The sequence below is a fragment of the Brienomyrus brachyistius genome, chromosome 21, assembly GCF_023856365.1.
Source record: "Brienomyrus brachyistius isolate T26 chromosome 21, BBRACH_0.4, whole genome shotgun sequence".
Lineage (NCBI taxonomy): Eukaryota > Metazoa > Chordata > Actinopteri > Osteoglossiformes > Mormyridae > Brienomyrus > Brienomyrus brachyistius.
Window position 1 is genome coordinate 12,581,352 of NC_064553.1, and position 22,128 is coordinate 12,603,479.

At 47.2% G+C, this 22,128-nt stretch overlaps 1 protein-coding gene across 2 annotated transcripts; it reads left to right on the forward strand.

The window, feature by feature from the left end:
- Positions 1 to 261: 261 nt before the first annotated feature.
- LOC125716570 (TLE family member 5-like) lies at positions 262 to 22,027 on the forward strand. Of its 2 annotated transcripts, none has more exons than XM_048989031.1 (7): positions 262 to 1,162; positions 13,761 to 13,858; positions 15,420 to 15,483; positions 17,086 to 17,130; positions 18,757 to 18,819; positions 18,942 to 19,016; positions 19,115 to 22,027. In XM_048989031.1, the coding sequence occupies exons 1-7, from the start codon at positions 1,136 to 1,138 to the stop codon at positions 19,337 to 19,339; spliced, it is 597 nt and encodes a 198-aa protein (XP_048844988.1). In that variant the 5' UTR covers positions 262 to 1,135; the 3' UTR covers positions 19,340 to 22,027. The 2 variants fall into 2 exon arrangements, with proteins under 2 accessions (XP_048844988.1, XP_048844987.1); XM_048989030.1 differs by having other exon boundaries at positions 263 to 1,162; positions 19,112 to 22,027.
- Positions 22,028 to 22,128: the final 101 nt, after the last annotated feature.

Below are 22,128 nucleotides of genomic sequence, written 5' to 3' on the forward strand. Positions count from 1 at the left end.
CAAAAGTCTATCAAAAAAATAGCTCAGGTCCTGTATTTTCTTTGCGGTTGTATTTATGGTTATATTGCCTAGTCATCTTCGCAGCATTAGAAATGTTCTTTATCAAAGGGATTTATTTACACCGGGACAATTTGTGTATGTATCTCGCAACTTGTGCTTGCGAGATAAGGCGCACGGACAGGCCGGGTGAACAGATGTGCTGCGCTACTCACACCATCCACTGGGGGCGCATTAAACAGCAACACTTCCGCAAACTGTAATTTTATACATTTGACATCTAAAATGGGCCTTCGGTGCGCCACCTCAATCCCACATCACATGGGGCGCTAGTTCCTAGATGTCTCTCCTACATTTTGTAGAGCAGCGGAAAAGAAATGGTTGTTCAGCAAAAGCTCGTATTTGCACATTGTAATATCCGAAGGTGGAAGAAGCAGGCGTAGTGAAAGGAGGGATTTTGTCGGGGGGGGGAAAGCATAAAGCTTCGTAAAACTGCGCTGTATATTTAGTTTGAAGCAGGGAAAATATTTCGCGACAACGTCCAAAATCCAACTGCCGCGTTATTTGTACCCAACAGGCTAGATTGCTGGCGGTAGCTTGTACGGTGTAGATATCTTGAGGGGGAAAAAAACCCAGTTCGGATTCATTTTACAGGAACGTTGTCTTATATTCGACTTATTACTTAAACTTTTTTTGTCGCGCTACGTGAAAGCCTAAATTTATCGGCTATTTCGGAACCGACGACGGGGGTTTTTTCTTTAAAAAAAACTGCTTGAAAGCAAAGCTTCCTTGCAAGAACGTATGCAGAAAGCCAGCCAAATTGCACGGTAACGCTGGTGAATCAAACAACCAAGGAGTGGCTGAGGACGTTTGTGCCGTGGAAGAAATTAAGGTGGCAGAAATACTAGCGATACTAAATCCAAAGTGAACAAAGGATCAAATGCGGCTTTAGTTTGTCGAGACTGATAAACCAGAACTGACCAGCAAACGGGCACAAAAATCTCGGATCGGGTCCCCAGATTTCGTTTCTTTTTCGAGAGGATTAGCTGAACAAAGAAGAAATTCTCATTTTAAAGACGCTCTCCGCTCGCCGTTTCGATTTTGCTGTTAAGTGCTGCACACTAAACAAGAAATTGACATGATGTTTCCACAATCTAGGCACTCGGTAAGTGCACTGATGTGCGTCTTTATTTCTCTAGCGTGTATTAGTGTGATTTACTGGGCTTAAGTGCCGGGCACCTTCGGCCCCCGGAGCCGCCGCGTTATACATGCGTTTGTTTACATCGTTCAATGCTGCTGATGCTTACGATGGTCAAACAGAGTCCATTTTAAAATAACAGCTGCCCTCCGTCGACAGCCTTTATTTCAAGCGATTTTGCCAATTGTTTAAAAACAATCCACCTACACGCATTATATAGTTTTTCTTCTAACAAGTGTGTTCTTGTTGTCATGGACATTTTGTAACGCGATGGACGGTTCCTGTAGTTTTTATTTACGCCGTTGGATTCTCAAACTTTATATCTTCAGTTAAGTAATGTAATGCTGGTATACAGGTCAACCTGATTTTATGAAATTAATTTCAGTCTGGTCGTGTGTGTCACTCCGTGTTTTCGTTTTTAGACAATGGTTAGGGATGGTAACTGCATTTATATCTAAATTCATTCCACTGTAGATATTTTATACTTGCAAGAAATTAATAATATATCATGTGAAATGAACCGTTTCCCCACATCGCTAAAATGTCTTATTGGATTCTTTTGCCAAGTTAAATATTTGTGTATTATAGCCTATAGCACACTACCGTCTGGTACCGCCTTTGTCTTGTGGCATTTTAAATAATTCGTTAAACAGTCGGCTTTAAAATACGTAAGTTTTATAAATGTATTTTCCCAGTCGGATGTAGGTGCCGTTTGTGTTGGAACCTTGCACAGTTTTTTTCCCCATCCAATATTAACTGAATTTGGCTTTGGCCTGGAATATAATTTCATCACCGAATTAACCAAGGAAGTTTCTGTGCTCTGAATAATCCACAGTTGCTGGGTCTTGCCAATTTACAAATTGAATGCTGGGAACAATATTTGGTCTTTGATTACGTAGGAGTCTACTGTTTTTGTCCTGGAACTGAAGCCTATTTGTTGACATTTTCAACATTGCTACCGTAAATAGTCATCCTGGGAGGTATTTACGGTATTGTTTTCGGTGACCGCAGTAGTAGTTAGACCTAGAATTACCCAGTCTTGCAATACATTCATAGGAAAAGCGCAACGTGATTTATTAATAATATCTGTGAATTTTCTTCAACTGTAAATTTTTATTTTAAACTTTTTTTGGCATTAATGTCCAGCCGGCCTCCACACTAACCAGAATGACCAGCTAGATCGATGGATGTATATCCATGTTGGGTCGTCTTATTGAAAATCAATCCCAAAAACATGTTTTGAAACAGTACTAAAATACTATAATCTTGATCCCAGTTTCTGGAAGGCTGTTGATAGCACACAGCTAGTATACAAATGATTCTGTCACGTCGCCTAAATGTGAGTAGACTCAAGAGAATATCAGATTATTGCATGCAGTAAATCACCAAGTGAACAGATCACTAATTCATACATCACCCTTTTCCCTGGTTGTTGTACATTTAACAGTTACATTTTAAGAAAAGTCATGTCCTCAAATCACGCTTGGAGATGAACTGATGATCGGTAATGTTTGTCAGAATAGATTTTCAGGGTACTGCTGATTGAATTTAATGTATAAGCAGTGCTAAGATGCTATGAAATATTTATTTGTCATACGTATTGTAGCATAGTTATTGTGCAATTTGAGCAGTAACCAGATTTGGTAGCTGTTTTGCTTTTTATCAGCCTCCATTGTGCTGGAACCGTCTGTTGTACCTTTACGAAAAATAAAGAAAATAGTGCGACCTTTCTGTCAAACTCTGTGCCTCTCCAGTCACAAGAGTGTAGGACATACAACAAAAATCAACATATTTTACTTTCCATTTTGCACTGCGATTTCCTGAGGGCAGAAACACTGCCCATATGTAGTCATCCAGCCAAGAAGGGCTTGTTTTTCGCCTAATAAAAGCTGAGCAGAGCATGTGACCTCTGATTCTCAGAGATGCGTTTTAACCAGGTACTTTTGTGTGCCATGTCAGTTAAATATTTTATTAAGTAATGAGGTTAAATGGCTGCTCTTCACAAAAGATGCGTGTTCTTTTTCTCCTTGGAATACAGGAAAGACCTGGATGGGAGCTATTAGAGAATCTTTATAAGTCAACGGTTTATATACATTTCTTTATATAACGGTTTAAGGATGTTAATATTACAGCGGTAATAATTTGACTTATTATATATTCTGTTTAAAATGAACTCCGGAATAGATGGCTTTTTTTGTCCAAAACTCTGGTGATCAAGTACTTGAAATTGTTTTCAATCAAGATGTGCTAACTTTTTGATTTTTTTGCTACTTGTCCTACTTTTTATTGGGCTGTTCTTTCGGACCGAACAGCACCCAGCTATATTAATATTATTATTGCGTTTCATTGTCTTGCCCTTATTTCTGAAACACCGACGTGCATTCGGTTGTAACAACTTCCTGTAAAGGTGTGTCTTTTTCTCTTGGCACCTGTAATTATACCTGTTCTGTATGTACTTGTAAGCATTGTTTTTCGGGCTGAGGGCTCTCACTCTGTCATTTGTTCCCTTCTCTACAGGGATGTCTAGGAGCACATTCTTGTAAACCCTGTTCTTTGCCGAAGGACCCCATGCTTTGGGGGCTTTTGTCCGGCTCTTTCGCAATGTGCTCCTTGCTGTCCCTGATTGAGAACTAGAGGCCAGCCTCTCATTATGCGATTTTGACGGACTATGAAATGTAGCATTTCGTACGGCTGGTATGCGTGATGCCCATGCGCCATGCATGCTCCAGCGGGTTATCCTTTTCTGGGTTGCGGGGGAGGAGGGTTGGAGACCATGCTAGGCTAGAGTACACCCTGGACAAAATGGCAATCCATTACTGGGCATGCACAAATGCACGCAGTCATACGCTACAGGCAATTTAGAGATGCTGGTTAGCCTGACTGACATTCTCCCGGCACACAAAATGAAAATGGGAGTCTAACACTTAAACTTGGAGCCTTTGCCTTGTGTTGCTGTGCCACCCATACAAAAAATATGTAACTATGAATATCTGAGCAATTAGCATGATTAGTCTTTGTTGCCTTTATATTGCAATATGTACTATAGGGCCTATTTTGAAGAGGGATTTTGTGTGTAATCATGTAAAACTGCAATCTGTGATCTCTATTATGTTTCTAAAACTTAGAATCTAGCTGTTCTCTTTTTTTTCTAGACTAAACTTTGAGTCATTTGCAGGTTCATGCTTCTCTCCAGACTCGAATCCTAGTTACGGTTGACGCCTCCTTGCGATGCATCTCCAACCTGCTGTATGTTGCAGTGACAGGAGATGTTATCGCTTTTGTTTTGTCGCTGTTCCGTTACGTCTGGTGTCTCGTCATGTCGCGTTCAGAGGAGTGCCTCACGTTTAGCCCTCGTCCCACGTTATCCGGCAGCCTGGGAGGCCGAGCGTGACAGTTTCATGGAAAGGTCTCCAGCTGCGGAGAAGAGGAGGGCCCTGTTGATCCCGGCCTGATCTGAACACCCCCAGTGCTATCGCAGATAAGGCACCCCCGTGGTAGAGAGTCGTTTGAGGCCGGCAGGTGCGGCGAAGTTGCTGGGACCTTGTGAGGGTGGCATTTCCGCGCATCTGGCGGGGTGACACACGGCGTCACCCCTGTAAAAGCGGCAGTATGTGTGCTCTGTGGTGACAGCGTGACAGCACGACTTGGTGTGTGCTGGTTGATTTATCATGTATATAATCAGGAGCAGTAAGGAGTATTTCTTTGAATGCAGATTTCATCTGAAATGCTGTAATAAAATATTGTGGTAAAATATTCAGCAGTAGAAACTGATAAATTAAGCTTCTCTGGGTTAAAGATTAAGAACTCCTGGCATCCTTTCTAGAGTGTTCCCCTTCATGGTGCCCTGTGCTTGCTGGGATTGGCTGGGTTTGCTGAATGAGTTGTTAGGCATGGATGTAAGGATGATAAAGGGCTCATATAATGTTGCCTGATATTTAAAACGGTCGTTGCACAGACCTGGGCTTCAGTTTGTATTTTGAGCCTTTTGGCCGAGCTCCTGGCCCTGAAGAACTTAATTGTGGGGAATTTGGGGGGGGGGTGTAAAGAGGTGAGGTGCTGTCAGAGGGCTCGGGCTGAGAGTTCTCTGATTGGTCCTCCTACTGCGAGAGCCCCCGTTAGCCAGGGCCGTCTGCTTGGGCCGTGCAAGGTGGTAGGCTGTGTGATTGCTCCCTCAAGGCCCTCCAGCACTGTACCAGTAAGCGGGTGGAGAGAGGGGCCATTTCTACTGGTCACCCGCCGCGATTGATTTGCTCCGTCCTGCCGCTTCGCGTCCCATCTTGGAGTGCGACTGGGGGAGGCTGGTAATTGGACGAGGGATCCGGCCGCTCCTGCATCTCCGCGTGGGAAGGCGCCCGTCCTGATTCGCAGGCGGCGGGCGGCCACAGCTCATCAGCCTCGCTTTAGCATGTCCGTAACGTTCCGATTTTTATCCGATGCGGCTCAGATCCCGGAATACCAGCTGTCTCCACATCCGTCCGCGGTACGAAGTCCATGAGCGTCCTGTGCAATGATGATGGTGGGCTTCAGTGAGCGTTTGTTTATGCGGAAAGGTTTGGGATGCATTTCCAGTGCATTTAAATGCGTGTCATTCCAGTGATGAAGAGCATTCGGCTCTTCATGGGTTCTATAGAAATGCTAAATGCAGTAGAATGACTCTGCACACACTCGGCCCTGACGGCAACCCCAGTCTATACCGTTTCACAGACGGTCAGCTCACCTCGCCCGCAGTGGCCTGCGAGACCGTGGATGTTAACAGCTGTCCGATGTGTCAGTCACGCCGGCGTATCAGGCTGTGAAAAGGGTTTCTCACTAGCCAAGTCTGGTTTCCTTCCAGTGGTTCACCATGGGGTGCAGCAGGAAGCAGGTTAGGGTTGATTAATACATCTGCATAGAGTCTATGTGGTAGGTAGAGGTATATCAGCCTTTAGTTCATGCTGAATGTGCAGTATGGTTTCTACATGTTATTCACCAAATAAAGTTGAATATATTAATATTTCAGCATCTTCTTTTAGTTAGCATAGTGTCAGCTGCCTATATTGGGTTCTGGGGGTTCAGACTGGGTTGGGCATGTGGAAAACCTTCTGCTGAGTCTGTGAAGTAAAAAGAAATCGTTAATAATGAGTCAAATGGGAGCTATTTGACAAGTTTTCCCCACTGACTAATGAATTTAGTCTTTATTGTTCTTAGTCTGTACTGGAGAGTCACCACGTTGTGCATAACATGCGAGGAACAGAAATATGAGTAATGCTGCAGACTGCTGTCACAGTCTGGTCGCAGTCTGGACCTGTACATTTTCCCGCCCTTATGCTGCCTCGTATATGCAGTTCTGTTGTAGGATGGCCACCATCTTGCCTTCACACACACGGATTGTCAAACGTGTAATGGTAGATAAGACCAAAATGGGATTCAGGTCACCACCTCACCATCTTTTCTGTCCGTTTTGCCTGCTCTGTGGGGTTCCCGTCGTCCCTCATTGCTTGTCGGTGCCAGAGTGTGGCGCCGTGAGCATCTCCCTGCATTGGGGACCCAGTTCTGCCATGTGGTCTAATCCAATTGAGTGCCCTTATGCTACTTGTTTGGTCTAATGACTCGCAGCACACAGGATTAAAAGCGGGGATTACTGATTTAGCGCAGGGATTTCGCAGAGCGCTTAGTCGACCCCGTAAGCGTCCCTCACTCTGGCTCCTCCCCCTGCCCCCCCCCCCTCCCTAGAGCTCACTTGCTCCCCCCCCCCCCCAAACCATTGATTGACAGTTACCAAGCTGTTGTTCTGAACCCGACAAAGGAACTGTGCCGAAACGTGCACTTGCAGGAGGGAGATTTTCTACTGAGAACCGTTTGCCTCGCTGTGTGCTAAAGCCTTGGAAGATACCTGTATATCACAGATCTGTAAATAGGAAGCTAGTATTTTCAACCACACATATAAACGTTAGCCCTGCCCACTCTGTTCACCCGCTTTAATATCTCTGGGACTGTGTCACGTCTTTGTGAGATGATGTGGGTCTTTGTCAGGCCTGTGTTTTAGACCTCGGTCTGACCGGAGCAATTGCACGTTCTGTTGTCATGGAGACGTCTATGTAAACAGGCCCTGACTGCCATTGACAGTGCGGGAATGGAATAAACTGACAAACGGCCGCGGCTGCTGTGATGCGTCCCGCCCTCTTCCCCACCCACCCGTCACTAGCGGGGGTTCCTCCGCAGACAGGTCTCCGCTGTGCTTTTCCACTGGTGGCCCAGGTCTGGTGCAGACGACACTGTGGGGTGGCATTCATGAGCAAGTAGCCGGGTCTGAAATGGCTGGTTTTTGCCTTTCACGGAGTGCCGGACACGCACACACACACACACACACACACGCACACACACACACACACACACGCACACTACGCTTGTCCCTCTTTATTATGGACTTCCTCCCATGTCTGTTGTGCTGCAGCGAAGGTCATGCCAGGGCATGGGGGGTGGTGAGGGTTTAAAGAGTGGAGGTATGATTAAGCCCACTTGAATTAACAGGACAGCCTCCAGCCCCCCTACAAAAGGCCCCGGCTGGGGAAAGGTTAATCTCCCCTACTCCCCCCACCGCCCCCAACCCACACCCCTCACTAAACAAACTCCCCTCCCCCCTCGCTGTCTCGTTTTCCCTCAGACACACACACACAGGTTTGTAATACTGTATTGGTGGGGACTCTCCATTAATTTCTATAGGGAAAACTCTAATGACAACCTTAATCCCTACCCAGCCCTAACCCATAAGTAACCAAACAAAATATGAGACTTTTGACATTTTTAGTGTTTTGATTGCTGTGAAAGATTTTTATAAAATTGATTTTCATTTTGTTGTGGGAACCATGACAGGTTTTTAATGACAGGTTTTTATCACATTGTGGGGACATTTGGTCCCCACAATGAAATATATACATGTCCACACACTCATGCATACACATCCAGTTGTATAAAAGGCTGATGACGTGATTCTTTATTTGCCATTTGAACAAGTATGAGTGCAGGTACATTGTAGTAGTAATAATAATAACAACAATAATAATAGTAACTTTTTATTGATCCCCGTAGGGAAATTCATTTCACGCTTCCCCCAATTTGCTCTAGATGAGAGCAAACTGGATGGAAGTTGGAATGGATTATCTATCCATCCATCCATCCATCCATCTTTCCATCTCCTAACCTTTTATCCTGGCCACGGTAGCGGCAGTTATTATTATTATTATTATTATTATTATTATTATTATTATTATTATTATTATTATTATTTATTTAGTTAGTTAGTTAGTTAATAACAACAGTAGTGGTAAATCTCTCTTCTTACAAGAGCCATGTCTAACCATCCTAAATCTGCACACTCACACACTGGTTAAATAAAGTGCTGTATCTGGGTCAGTCTTTTGGGTTTCATTTATTTTGTCCTTTAAGACCCACCACTACACTTTACGATAACAACACACACACACTCACACACACACACACACTCACACACTCGTCCCTGGCCCCCAGGGCCTCATCCGCTTTTTGTTCCAGGGGAACAAATTGAATCAGCATCTTGACAGGAAGCCCAGCAGATGTCTGGGTCGTTAAGGCCAGTGCCGCTCATTAGCATCACAATCGGGCCGCTCTGTAAACTCCGCGCCTCGGGGGGGCAGCAGGGGGCGGCGGCGGGCAGCACCGCTGAGGTCACAGGTGATATTGATTTTTGTAGCGGGTGCACTAATTGATTTCGGACGGCGTGAGGATTTCTGAGTCTTTGTCTACCCACCCACCCCCCAACTCTATTGGATTTGCACTCACACTTTCAAAGCTGGGGGGGGCGGGGGGGACCTTGAGAAAGGGCTCCGGCGGGATTGAAAGGAAGAAGAGCAAGATAGAGCGGCCCCATTGACGGGAATAAAGAGCCTCACATGGAGGGCTTGTGCTGAGCGTGACCCTCCCTCCTCTGGATCAATACAGCTGCGAAAACAGGGAGCCTGCAGCTTTTTCTGTGCCGGGGCCTTGAAAAGACGTTTTATTTTCTCCTTTCCCGTCAGATCACGGCGGCCCTTTTCAAGGGGCCACACGCATGGCCCAGCGCCGACGGCCCTCTCCGCGCGGCCGCGTGCGAGATCCTCCAGAAGCTTCTCTGCAGAATTAGTGGCAAACGTGGAGCATAAGCAGTTCAGCCCCGGCAGTGGGATAAAAATACACGTTCTAATTTGGCAGGAGTGACAGGCCCCGATTTCTATTTTTGCTGTGCCTCTTTACCTGCTGTGTGTGTGCGTGCGTGCGCCTGCGTGCATGTAGGGCTGCATCAGTATTCAGGAGTGTGTGGAGCTGATGTCACACCTGCTGAGCGGTGCACTGGGCCGTAGTGAAGCGGCGAGGCTGGGCATGTGCACAGGCTGAGGCTGCTTTTGAGTGATTGACGGCTCCAGCTCTTGCGTAGGACTTGCACTACAGAGCCAATCTTAAGGGCCCCGAGCTGAGTGACATATGCCTATAGCTACAGTACCTTAAGATGCCAGCAGGTGGCGTGGTGGTTGAAGAACTTTTTTTCTTTTCTTTCTTTTTTTTTTTTTTTTTTTTTTTTGGACATGCTTGGGCCGGACGTTCCGCCCCAAGGCCCTTGGCTCACTCAGACTTAATTCACGGCCAGATCCTCAGGGTGTGGTCAGGACGCCCTTCATCGCAATTGGTCATGTGGAATAATCCCCTTCAGGGCACCTCAGTAGTGCCCAAGCAAACCTTTAGCATGCTGCCAAGCGTCTGGACGTAACTCTGAAGGCCTGCCCTCAGGAACTCTAAATAACTGTAAATTGGGAATCCAGTTTCGGCCCTCAACAGGGCTGTCTGGGTTGTGGACCCGGAGGCTCGTCCGTGGAAGACAGACAGCCTTTTTCATCTTTTTTTTTGCCATTCACACAGCCGGGTGTTTTCCAGCACATCGAGGCTCAAGCCTCTTCCTTTAAGACGCACCTTCCCTCAGTGGCGGTGTTGTCAGCTCTGTGCCAAGGGCCCCCGCAATATTTCACAGCCGTCGACCGCTTCCTTCCCCTGCATCTCCCCGGGCTCCGTTAGCGCTCTCTTGAGCCCTGTCAGCTGGGCTTCTTGGAGACGTTTTACCAGAAAGGGGGAAATGGTTTACATTTGCACAGGTCAGTTATAAAAAGCAAATCGTTCAAATGGTTGCAGGCTACGTCTGTGATAAGCTATTCAGAACGCTGGAAGAAAAAGAAACTACTCTCTAAAACGTATTTTTAAATGTTTGTTTTTTTTTTTTATTGTTAGATTTCTCTCGCTTCTGCTTTACAGGGTTATTTGCACACCAAGCACATATTTCAATGCACATGTTGCATATACATGTATGCTAATGAACACGCAGAGGCAGCCTGTAGTGAAATGGAGGCTCACAATTCATAGGTTGCCTGAGCGGAGGCAGGTCACATTTAGATGTATTTTAATTCCTGAATGCCTCTGACAGGGCATTCATTCCGTGTAGAACTGCCCTTTAAAAGTCTATAACTGGCCGCGCACAGAGAGATCGGACCTTTAAAGCCGGTGCTTCTCAATGAGCACCTTGGTCCCTGGGACAAAAGGGCAAAGAGGGGAGAAAAAAAATAAATTGAGGAATCCGCCAGTGGCTGCTAAAGCTAAAGTTTCTGGCTTTAAAAGCTTTTCTTTTTTGCTTTTTTTTTTTTTTTAAGAAAAAAAAAATACGCTGCCATTTAGATTTTATGGCCCATGTTGAAATTCCAGGTGGGAGCTTCTGCTTTTGTGTCCTGAAGAAAAGACTCTCTGCTTCGGTCTCCCCTGTGCAAACGCAGCGCTGTCAGAGAATACGCTACAAGGAGCGCATGTAGCTCGAGCCTGGATGAAGCTGTCTGCTGTGCCAATCAGTGAGGAAATGGCCTGCTGGGACATTCAGCTGGCCGGACTGGGTTCCATGCTTTACCTGTGCTCAGAGTCTGCATTCTAATGTGCCTGAAATCGCGATCATTCCTCCAGTCCCCAGAGGGCCTCCAGTCCTGCCGGCCTTTACGACACTTAACCCGAATTGCTCCCAGGAAATATTCCTCTGCATAAATGGCTGAGAATGTAGGTCGCTGGGGATGAAAGTGGCAGCTCTGGCGACGAAATGTAAACGGTAATGGAAAGGATCGCTGGCCAAATGCAGATAAAGGTGGTCCCGCTCTCCAGGGGCGGACTCGAATTCTCAGAGCAGACGCGTGTGCCGGAATAGACTCGCCATTCTCTCAATTGAGGCTGGGAGCAAACGCGAAGCTCATCTTCAGAGCACGGCCAGTTTCCGATGGTGGGTGGTTAATTGGACTGAACAGGAAGTGGTCTGCAAGAGAAAAGCAGTCTTTTGAATTCAAGTAACTGTCTGATTCTTCTTTTGTGATGAATAAGACAATGACATTGTGCCTGTTTTTAAATATATAGTAATATTTAAGTGATCTCCTTTTAATGTGTGAACCAGGTTAACCCATAAGTAATGGTGTAACTGTTTACTGGACTGTTGTGACTCTTGTGTATCTCTAGGTAGCCCCTTGTATTCTTAATAATTGGTCCCCCATCAGACTGTGATGTAAATTATGACATCATAGAACCCTGTCTGGTTCATATACAGTGGTTTGAGGTAATACAGATATACTAAAATCTGGGGCACGTTGAAATGGGCAAAACGGAAGAAAGCACCTGAACAAACTGAAGAATTAGGACCCATCTGCACTAATATGTTTTCGTTTAGTTTAACGCAATAATTTTTTTCAGATTTCAGCTAAGTTGTGTTTTATATACATTGTATGCTGTTTACAACTATTGTGAAGCTCAAAACGAGAGTGTACCTGAGCCAAGTTTAAGTGCAGCTCTAGCTTATGATAAACACATCCAGCCATTGAACATTAGAGTGCTCTGGAGCTTAGGGGAAGAGAGTGAGACGTATAGTGACCACATTTTTGCATCCCTCTGTTTGTGCTGTATTGGTTCCATTTATGTACAGCTTTGTGTTTGACGCTCCAGTACTGTAATATTTCACTTTTGTAAATAAAATACATGCATTTACTTTAATCTCACACAAAACCACGTGTTTAATCAACAGCCAAGCGTTTATAAAAACTGAACTTTATTACTAATCAAAGTGAAAATGATTCAGAATGTGTACTTCACTTCTGGAATTATAAAAAATTTTGGATGGACAAAAAACATTCAAATGACACGTACTCAAGCCACAACTAACAAATAAAATATAACGTGCGCCACTTCTAAAAATATATCATAAACTTTGGTTAAATGTGCAGATGAGAAATGTCAGAAATATATACATTAACCTCTACTATTATAGCTACGTCATTTGGCTTTTATACAGAGGAGTGTGAATGCAGAAGTTTTTTTCAGCGCTAATAATAACGGTAGTGCGAACGCAGATTTTTTTTTCCGGAAAATCGCACAAAAAATTTGTAACGTTTCAGTGCAGACGTAGCGGGCCTTTAGAACAAACTTTCTGGTGGGGGTTCTATCTTGACTGACACTTGCATGTAAAGTACCCCAGCCCAAGGAGATCCGAACGATACCATACTGTGTGCTATCTAAAGTAATGGTTTAAATTATGCTATATCTGTACCCTTATAATGCTAAAACCTCAAATACGAGTGCATTTGTTTGATTTCTTTTAGCGTTACTGCTAAATGCTAACCTGCCACGTGCTTCTCTCAGCACATTAGCATACAATTGCCATCTGTTCTCTGCACCCATAAGTGCGACTCTAAAGGAGCTACGAAGTTCCTTATGAATCACTTCAGTGCATCAGCTAAACAGAAGTTGCCTTTTATCCGTGGATAATTTATGCTGGTCTTACTCGGTCCGCATTAGCGGAGAAGGCTAGAGTTTGGACAGGCCGTCCTAAAATGCATGTGCATTATGGAGCACCACAGCAGGAAAGGCGTGAAAGTGGCCCAGGGGACGTGCTGTGTGTGTCAAAAATGGAAAAACAAACACTAGTCATGCCATTCCGAAATATTAGAATCTACAGATGGGCCAGTTCAGTTTGATCCAGCAGTTAGCGTGATTAATGTCAGATCAAAGCGCATTTCTCCTGTGGCCCTAATGAGTCTTTGTGTGTTGGGCCGTAGTCCTTCTGTGGCTCATTGCTGAATGAGTCTGGACAGTGTTTTATTGCTCTTTCATCATACATTTTAACATGTATTCCGGCGACCATTGGAGACATTTGCTGTTCACTGCACAGTAATGTTTCAGCACGTTGTCAGTTTCATTATCTGATTTCACTGCAAAATATCTTTTCCCGATATTGAATCTCAGGATCAAACTAACATCAGACGCTCGGTACCTGCAGGTGTTACAGGTGGAAACTGCAGAACCGTTAATGTCACTTGTGTCACTAAAGTATAGTCCATGATGTCTGGCAGGGAGCTGGGAGAGAGTGAAAATATGGACCGTCTGGGGGGTGCCCAGGGACCGGGTTAGGAAACATTGGTTTGTATAGACAGACAGTCCATGGGGTGTACCCACTGTTTTATTCGTTTTGGTGTCAGTGTGTTTCATTCGGTCTCTTTATATCACACAGGCTTCATCCCAGTCATCACAACAGCTGAAATTCACGACATCTGACTCCTGCGACCGAATCAAGGATGAGTTCCAGTTCCTCCAAGCGCAGTACCACAGGTAGGGTGCAGACCGGCCCAGTGAGATCCGCGCAGGGGAGCTGTGGGCGCAGGTCCGGTGCGACGGCAGGGAAGGGGAAACTTCTGGTAGCCGGTTTCTCCTACTGTGTGATTACTCTCATTAAGTTTTCAGTGGGACAGTAACGCAGATTTAGCAGCCTGACCTCCTGATTCCCCCTCCCTCATTTGCAAAATTTTCAAAGGCCTTTCAAAAGTGTGCCTTTCAAGCCTCTTATTGTACTTTCTTTCCCTCAAAATCTGCTGGTGTCATTGAGGTCAGCGATTTGTAAGAGCGACTGTAACTTCGGCGGCTGCCTTTGTCACGCGCGTGTCACGGCCACCCCGTACCTCAGATCCTACCTGACGCTCTCCTGAACGGCAGTCGGCTCAGGCTGGTTTCCATCGGCTCTCTCACTCGCACATGAGCTTCTGTAGCCGTGGGCGAAATCCTTTTGACAGGGTTCCAAGTCTGTAAGAGGAGGTCCAATTAGAGGAGGAGTTTTGCGGCGTCGTGTTCCCACGTCGCGACCGCTGTCCGGCACTCGCTCCGAAATAATAAAGCATCACGAATCGACATGACGGTGACAGCCGGCTCGTCATCGGGGAGGGAGGATGGCCGGGAGGACGTGTCACAATGCTGGGCTAAAGAGCCTCGCCCACCCCTGGGCCTCCACCAATCACAATGCAGCAGAGCCCGGCGATAGCCATTTAGGGGTTTGCAGCCGAACAAATGCAGCAGCAGGGATAGGGGTGGTCGTCATGGCAACTCCGAGCTTGTTGTTAGAGTTTCATTGGTGAGAGAGGGATTAGACAAGGAGTAGCCTTTCTGAAAGGTGAATGGGAAGATTTTCCAATGTTTAAAAAAGTATATATGAATAAATGTGCGTGTGCACATGTTCTCTTTGCTCTGCTCACGCACACACACACGCACACGCGCACACACACACACACACACACACACACACACACACACAGTGGGGCAGATTAATCAGTTGCCTTGCCTGCGTGTAGAGTCTCGCCCTCCCCATGACACCAGAGCCATCATCAGCGACGTGGCCCCCTCCCGTCCTCAGCAGGCCATGCTCATTCCCACGGCTGCTCATGGCCGACTCCTGTAGGCCACCGGGGTGACCAGCCTCCGCCGAGCAGGAGCTGTACCGCCTCACTTCCGCTTACCCTTGAGTGCGACCTCCAGAACAGCAGGGCTGGGAGAGTGTTCTCGGTTGCGAACCTGTGCCCTTGACGTTTGCCATGGTTACTGGTTTTTTTTGGGGGGGGGGGGGGGTGCCCCATGTCAGTCCCAGGTCTGCCCTGTGTCATGCGTCTGCCCCACATCTTCCTCACATCTTCCCCATGTCACACATCTGCCTCATGTTTGCCCCATTTCTGCCTCATGTTTGCCCCATTTCTGCCTCATGTTTGCCCCATTTCTGCCTCATGTTTGCCCCATTTCTGCCCCATGTTTGCTCCATTTCTGCCCCATGTTTGCCCCACTTCTGCCCCATGTCTGCCCCACTTCTGCCCCATGCTCCCTCACAGCTCAGCCTCCTTTTGTGTTCCAGCCTCAAGCTGGAGTGTGACAAGCTGGCCAGTGAGAAGTCTGAAATGCAGCGTCACTACATCATGGTGAGACCCGTCGCCGTCGTCGCCCCTGTCGCCCCCATCACCTCCCCAGTCCTTCACGGCCAGAAAGCAGCACCCCGCCACTGCTCCCGCCCCCATCCTTCACCTCCCCATCCCCATCTCCACTTGTTTTTGTTCCGTCTTTGTCTTCCACCCAGTCCTCTCACACTCCCTCTCTTTCTCGCGGCTGAAGCTTGATAACCGTCTTGTTTTTCCCCCCAAGATTTCATTTCACTTCACGCAGAGCATAATTGTTTCCCAGATTTAATTTTGTCTGTTAATTTTTTTTTTTTTTTGGCTGCTGGGAGGTTTTACCCCCATCCCCCCATGGTTAGTGTTCTCAATCTGGGGGATGGGAGCGCAGCCCAGCTGGCAGCAGCCTAGTGTAGGCTGCCAGTAAGTGGGGGTTGAAATTCCTGGGGGGTGGGGGTGCTGTGGTGGCCCCCGCGCTGATGCCCCGCCATGAGCAGGCGCCCCACGGGGCCCTCTTAAGGCCAGGCTTGAGCTCTTACTCTGCGTTACATCATTTACATGCCTGGCGTAGCGTCCCTCCTCGGTGGTGTCTGAGTTCACACCTTTCCCGTTTCCTGTCCCAACAGCCGGGCTATTTTTAACGCTCAGGAAGCGCGGTCTGAAGGCACAGGCCCAACTCTTTAAACGCTACGCCCCCTGCTGCTCGCCTGTCTGGCCACTCGGTAGTCCAGCTGCGAGGGGGGGCTGTCAGTGCCACCTTTGTTTCTGTGGGATTGCAGACGGTTTTCCGTCTTTGGCGACTAAAGAGGGCGACATTGGCAGTTTTTCCTGGATACAGACTTACTAGAATTAGCCGAATTATGTACCGAAATGGCTGTGAGGCCCAAGGATTTGAATCCGAAAATTCCGGAGCCTTGGATGAAAGCCTGGGTACCTGGTCTTTAAGCAGCTCACCCGCCCGGGTGTGGTTTGTCATCCGAGGCACCCGCCCGGGCGCAGTTCTGTGTCAGTGCCGCTGCCGTTCCTCGCTCCCCCAAACGCCCCCTTACTGTATAGCTGCCGCCCGGGACACTGGGCTTTCCTGCTCTAATTGAATCATCTTCCATCTCAGTCTGGTCTCACCTGGGTGGTTTTGCAGCAGGTATTTAAGCGTCGCCTCTGTTCAGGCTGTGTCCACCGGCTCCTCCGATGAGGGAGGGAGGCCCCACGTTTCCCCTGCTGAGCCTCCAGTGCCTGTGCCGCTGTCACCTGCTCTCTCCTTCGCACTGACCCCGGGCTTCGGTTTACAGCAGTGTTTCCCAATCCGCTCCTCGAGGACACACAGCCGGTCCGTGTTTTTGCTCCCTCCGAGTTCCCTGCCAGACTGTCCACATTTCTCTCCTACCGGGAGCTAGCAGGGAGCAAAAATGTGAACTGTCTGTGGTTCCCTGAGGACCGGATTGGGAAACGGTGCTGTACATGAGCGGGCTGAAGGGGAAACAGGAGTTTACATTACGTTCGGGTCAGATATGCCGAGCTGGATTTCTGTCCTGTTTCCTGCCTGCGTGACATCATAGCGCTGAAATCGGTGTTGAGCATCAGCATCTAAAATATATAAAATGCCCTAATCTTTGATTCTTCTGTATTTTACAGTACTATGAAATGTCTTACGGGCTGAACATCGAAATGCACAAACAGGTATGTTATGTTTCACCACACGGGTATTAATATTTCTGTATTTTTGCGCCGGCGTGCTGTACATCATTCCTACATTAATTGTAATACCTGAGTAGTTTTGTAGTGATGTAGGCTGGTCAGGGGTTCTGTGGGAGGGTTGGAGGGTGGCAGTCTCGCGCCTGAGAGACGGACGGGGCTCCCTCTCCATACACGCGGCGCAGTCAGAACCCAGGTCACGCTCAGCCGTGCCGGATCTCATGTGTACAATTCATCACCGGCGGCCTCATTGCTGTTGTATTTGACGTTTATGAAATATTAAAGCAGGAGAATGAGGTTGTGGGGATGTGCTTGGAGGAGGCTCCAAGGTGAGTTATGGTAATGATTTTAGTGTAGGATTGCTGCGGGTAGCACGCCCCCGCACACACGCACACACACACACACACACTCACTCACGCACGCACCCGTGCTCACAGTGGGGGACACCGGTTTAGCAGATGCTGAGCATTGCCATTACTGTGGTTTCTCTAGTCAGCCCCAGTTTCCTTCCCTTTCTGTGACAGACAGATTCCCCCCCCCCCCCCCCCCACATAACCCATCCAGCCTGAAGAATTCTCCTCTGTTCCCAGTCCTACCTTCCCTTTCTCTTCTGACAGCTGATTTAGTTTGCTGGCAGGTGTGTGTGTTTTTGTCTGTGTGTATCACGCCTGTTTAGGTACCCAGGTGCCTCTGTGTGCATCAGTTACTCAGTTTATCATGTCTGTGCGTGTGTGTGCGCGTACTTGTGTGTGTCCATGCGTGCGTGTGTATATGTGTACATTTTTATAATTATTACATTGTGGGGACCAGATTTCTACATAATGTGATGAAAAATCTGTAATATTTTTTTGTGAGTTTACCCACAAGAATAACCTAAATTTAATCTGTGACTGCAATGAATAAAAAACTAAAAATGCCAAACAAAAACTTTTTTGAATTTTGTTTGGTTACTTACGGTTAAGGTTAGGGTTGGGTAGGGGTTAGGGTCGTCATCGTTGGGATTAGAGTTTTCCCCCATAGAAATGAATGGAGAGTCCCCACAAAGATATAATTACAAGCCTGTGTGTGTGTCTGTTAGGTGTTGTGTTGTGTTCTCTCTGCGCAGTTGTAGTCGTCTTAAGTAATAGAATTCAGAGAAGTCACACGGGAACCAGAGTGTCGTGGGTAATGCATGCGGCGGGGGACTGACATGTAAGGGCACCTGCCCCAGTTTCCTGGCATTGACAGGCTTCGAATAAATGCTGTATGCTGGGAGCCAGCTGGCGCGTGTGTGTGTGTGTGAATTGGATTTATATTACATTGTGGGGCCAAATATGATAAAGCCCTGTTATTTTGACATTGTGGGGACCATTTTTCAGGTCCCCACAAAGACCCGTGAATGCAATCAAAAAACTAAACACACCAGAAGTGTCTCATTTTGTTTGGTTACTTATGGTTAAGGTTAGGGCTGGGTGGGGGGTTAAGGTCGTCATGTTGGCATTAGAGTTTACCACATAGAAATGAATGGAGAGTCCCCACAAAGGTATAATTACAAACCTGTGTGTGTCGCGGCACCGGTGTGACCCTAACAGCTACTGCTTCCTGCCCCCCTCACCCCCACCCCGGTTGCAGGCGGAGATCGTGAAGAGACTGAACGGGATCTGTGCCCAGGTGCTCCCGTACCTGTCCCAGGAGGTATAAATACCCCCCCCCGTACTCTTACTGGACTGCCTTTCTTTCCATAAATATTTGGCCAGGCTGGTTTTGTTTTGCTGTGGGTGCGTCACAGAGATATGCTCAGTGTGTGTGTGTCTCAGCATCAACAGCAGGTCCTGGGGGCCATTGAAAGAGCCAAACAGGTCACTCCCCCTGAGATGAACTCCATCATCCGGGTATGCTGTTCTCTCACAAGCGCTGTCTTCACCTTTCTGGGGGGGAGGGGTGTTTTCCTGATTGCTGAGCCCTGTCCCCACGCCTGTGTCTACAGCAGCAGCTCCAAGCTCACCAGCTGTCCCAGCTCCAGGGTCTGGCCCTGCCCATGACGCCCCTCCCTCTGGGCCTCACCCCCCCCACCCTGCCGGCCGTCACCTCCAGCTCGGGCCTCTTCTCCCTCTCCAGCATTCTGGCCTCGCAGGCTCACCTGGCCAAGGAGGACAAGGCAGCCCGCGAGGGCAGCGACAATCACCGCGACGACGACGGGGACAAGTCTGACTAGCCCCCCCCCTCCCCCACTCTCCACCCCGCCACCTCCCTCCTGCATCATTCCTCCCATCCTGCTTATTTTTATTACTTACATATAACTGTCTTTTTAAGCATTTTATTCTCCTTAATTCCCCCACCAGCTGCCCCCCCCTTCTCATCCACACTCCTTCCTCGCCTCCCAAACGCTTCTCCATAAATTCATATCCACTTCCCAGCCTGGTCTTCACTCGCTCTTTTCCCCATGTCTTCTCCCTTTTAGCTCATAGCACAATAGCTCCTGCGCACCCCCCCCCCCCCCCCCCCCCTCCGCACATCAGCCCGCCCTCCTGTTTAAATAAGAAGCATCACCACGACAGATTGTGATACTGCACTGAGCCCGGAGCACACAAGTAAAAGGCTTTTACTGTAACAAAGGGACACGATTCACTGTCTCTAACATTACATCTACCTGTATTTTCTTGTTTTCTGTTAGATTCTGGGATATAGGTTGATCTTGGATAGAGGTGAGAGCTTAGGCAAGGAATCAAGTGGCCCTGTGCTCTGCATGGGAATGGGCTTCTAGCTGAACAGGTGTATTCTGTTTAAGCTAGCCGTGATGTCACTATAATCACCCAAAGCATGCATAAGAGCCAGAGTATTAGGTGACTGTGAAATATGACGCTCCAGTTCTATACAGTGATTCGATCAGGTCAGACTGACCAGGGTACTGAGCCCCAGGCGCGGCACAGTCTTATGCTGAAGGTCAGAATCCCAAAAACAAGTGGCATCGCTACATGCTTCCTTTGGCAGCCAATCGGCGAACTCGTAGCCAGCGACAAGTATACATTTCGATCCTCCCGCCTGGCTTGGCAGAGAGCATTTGCGCTCGCGGGTGGTCGCACTTCTCAAATAGCTGCCGCACTCTCGCAGCTCCCAGTCGGGCCATCGAATGCAAGATCAGATCGTCTCATACGAGAGCAAGGAACGCATTGTAATCGCATTGGATTAAGAAGAGCAGTAAGAAAATGGGCAGAGGAGGGTGCAGTTTGCTTGTGTGACAGCAGAGGGCAGTAAGCACTTTGAAAGCCAGCTAAGGTGTCAGCCTGATGGAAGCTCAACCGTCTTTGTTTTTTTTTTCCTCTGTCTTTTTTTCCCCCCTGGATAAAAGAAACGGATGGTATTGTCCATCACTTCCTTCTTTCTGAAACAATATTTGCAGATTAACAGAATAGAAATGACCTGTATAATAACCTAATAAAGTCAACATGCTAGATAAGTGTTTTCAGAGTTAGTGGTGAGGCCCAGACATGCGCAGTAGTCCTGGGTGTCCTACTGGTTCCTTGTTTTGATTAGCACTGAATGATGCGGCTGTGAAATCAATGGAGCACACTGACCTGGCCCGTTCTGTTTGGTGCACAGGAAAGGCCTGTGTAAAGGCATTAAAATGATCCCCTTCATGGATGACTTCAGCAGAGACCTCCTAGTGAAGACAGTTTATACAACATATTGTAATAATAATACTAATGTTTATGACGAGACAATTACAAAGCCACCGAACTGCTACAAGGTTGAGTTCCCCAAACAGCACAAATGTGTAGCTCAGAAAGTCTGAGCTGTGGCAAAATTGAGGCCCTGTTGAGTTTAAAAAAATATATATATATATTGTTACTATTTTTACATTTAAAAATAGTCCTGGGATCTAAGGGAACAACCTGAAATTGACATTTGACATCTGAAAGTCAAAAAACTCTCAGCATTCACTTACATGCATATGTATGTGCATAGGTGTGTGTGTGTGTGTGTGTGCGTGCATGTGTGTGTGTGTGTGTGTTTGAGTGTGGACACACCTGGATAATATCTGCGATGTCACGGAGAGCGGACTGGCCACCGGCATATCCAAGTACATGCTTACATGTTTGCGCTCGTGTGTAAATGCGCATGGCATGCACTCATGTACATGTAGTTCAGTCAGTAACTCAGGCAGGGCTGAGCTTGGAGCTGTAAGCCTGCCGGCTGGCCTCATGGGGGCGCTCCGTGCCCTTCTGGATCAGACAGCAAGCCGCGCGAAGGACGGCCAACCGTTCTCGGTGCTGAAAGTGACATTTCGGTCTCACCGCGCCTCTCTGCATCCTTTCAGTCCACCTGAGGTTTTCCCCCCCCCGCCTCCTCTGAGTCAACAAAACAAGCAGGAAATATTTAACTAATTCAGACATATGAATGGTCTGTGTGTGTTTTGTGAAGGGCCAATTTATATACATATATAAATATATATATCAATATACATATAATTTTTTAACATTTTTGTATGTTTTAGGCTGCATCTTCTGTGTCTGTGCTGGATAATTTTGTTGTGTACTGCAGTACTGATGCACCACTTAAAGATTGGCTGCATTCTTAAATCCCCCCCCAAGCCCCTCACCCATCTCCTAACGACACCCCATCCCAACTGCCGCCAGTTGCATCATTAACGGCGGCGGTGTGAAACATGGCGACCCTTTTGAGCTTTGTAAAGGTCATTTTTAATCTCTTTATTTTGTGTTGTATGTAAAAGTGTGTTCTTGGCAGAAATGTATGTTGTGTTATTGAAATCCAATATAGCTTCATTAAAGAAAAACCGCTAAAACGAACGTTAACAAAAAGTCATTTACGGTAAATGGACAGTAATGTTCAGCAGTAAGGAAGTATTTATGGTGCCTTACAAATAAAAACTCAACAGAGGTCATGTTGGATTGTTGTCTTCTTTAAAAAACAAAAATTCCTTACGAAGTTCTCCGTTGCTGCTGCACGCCGGTCTTGGCCTCGGGGGATAAGGGTGTCTTAGGA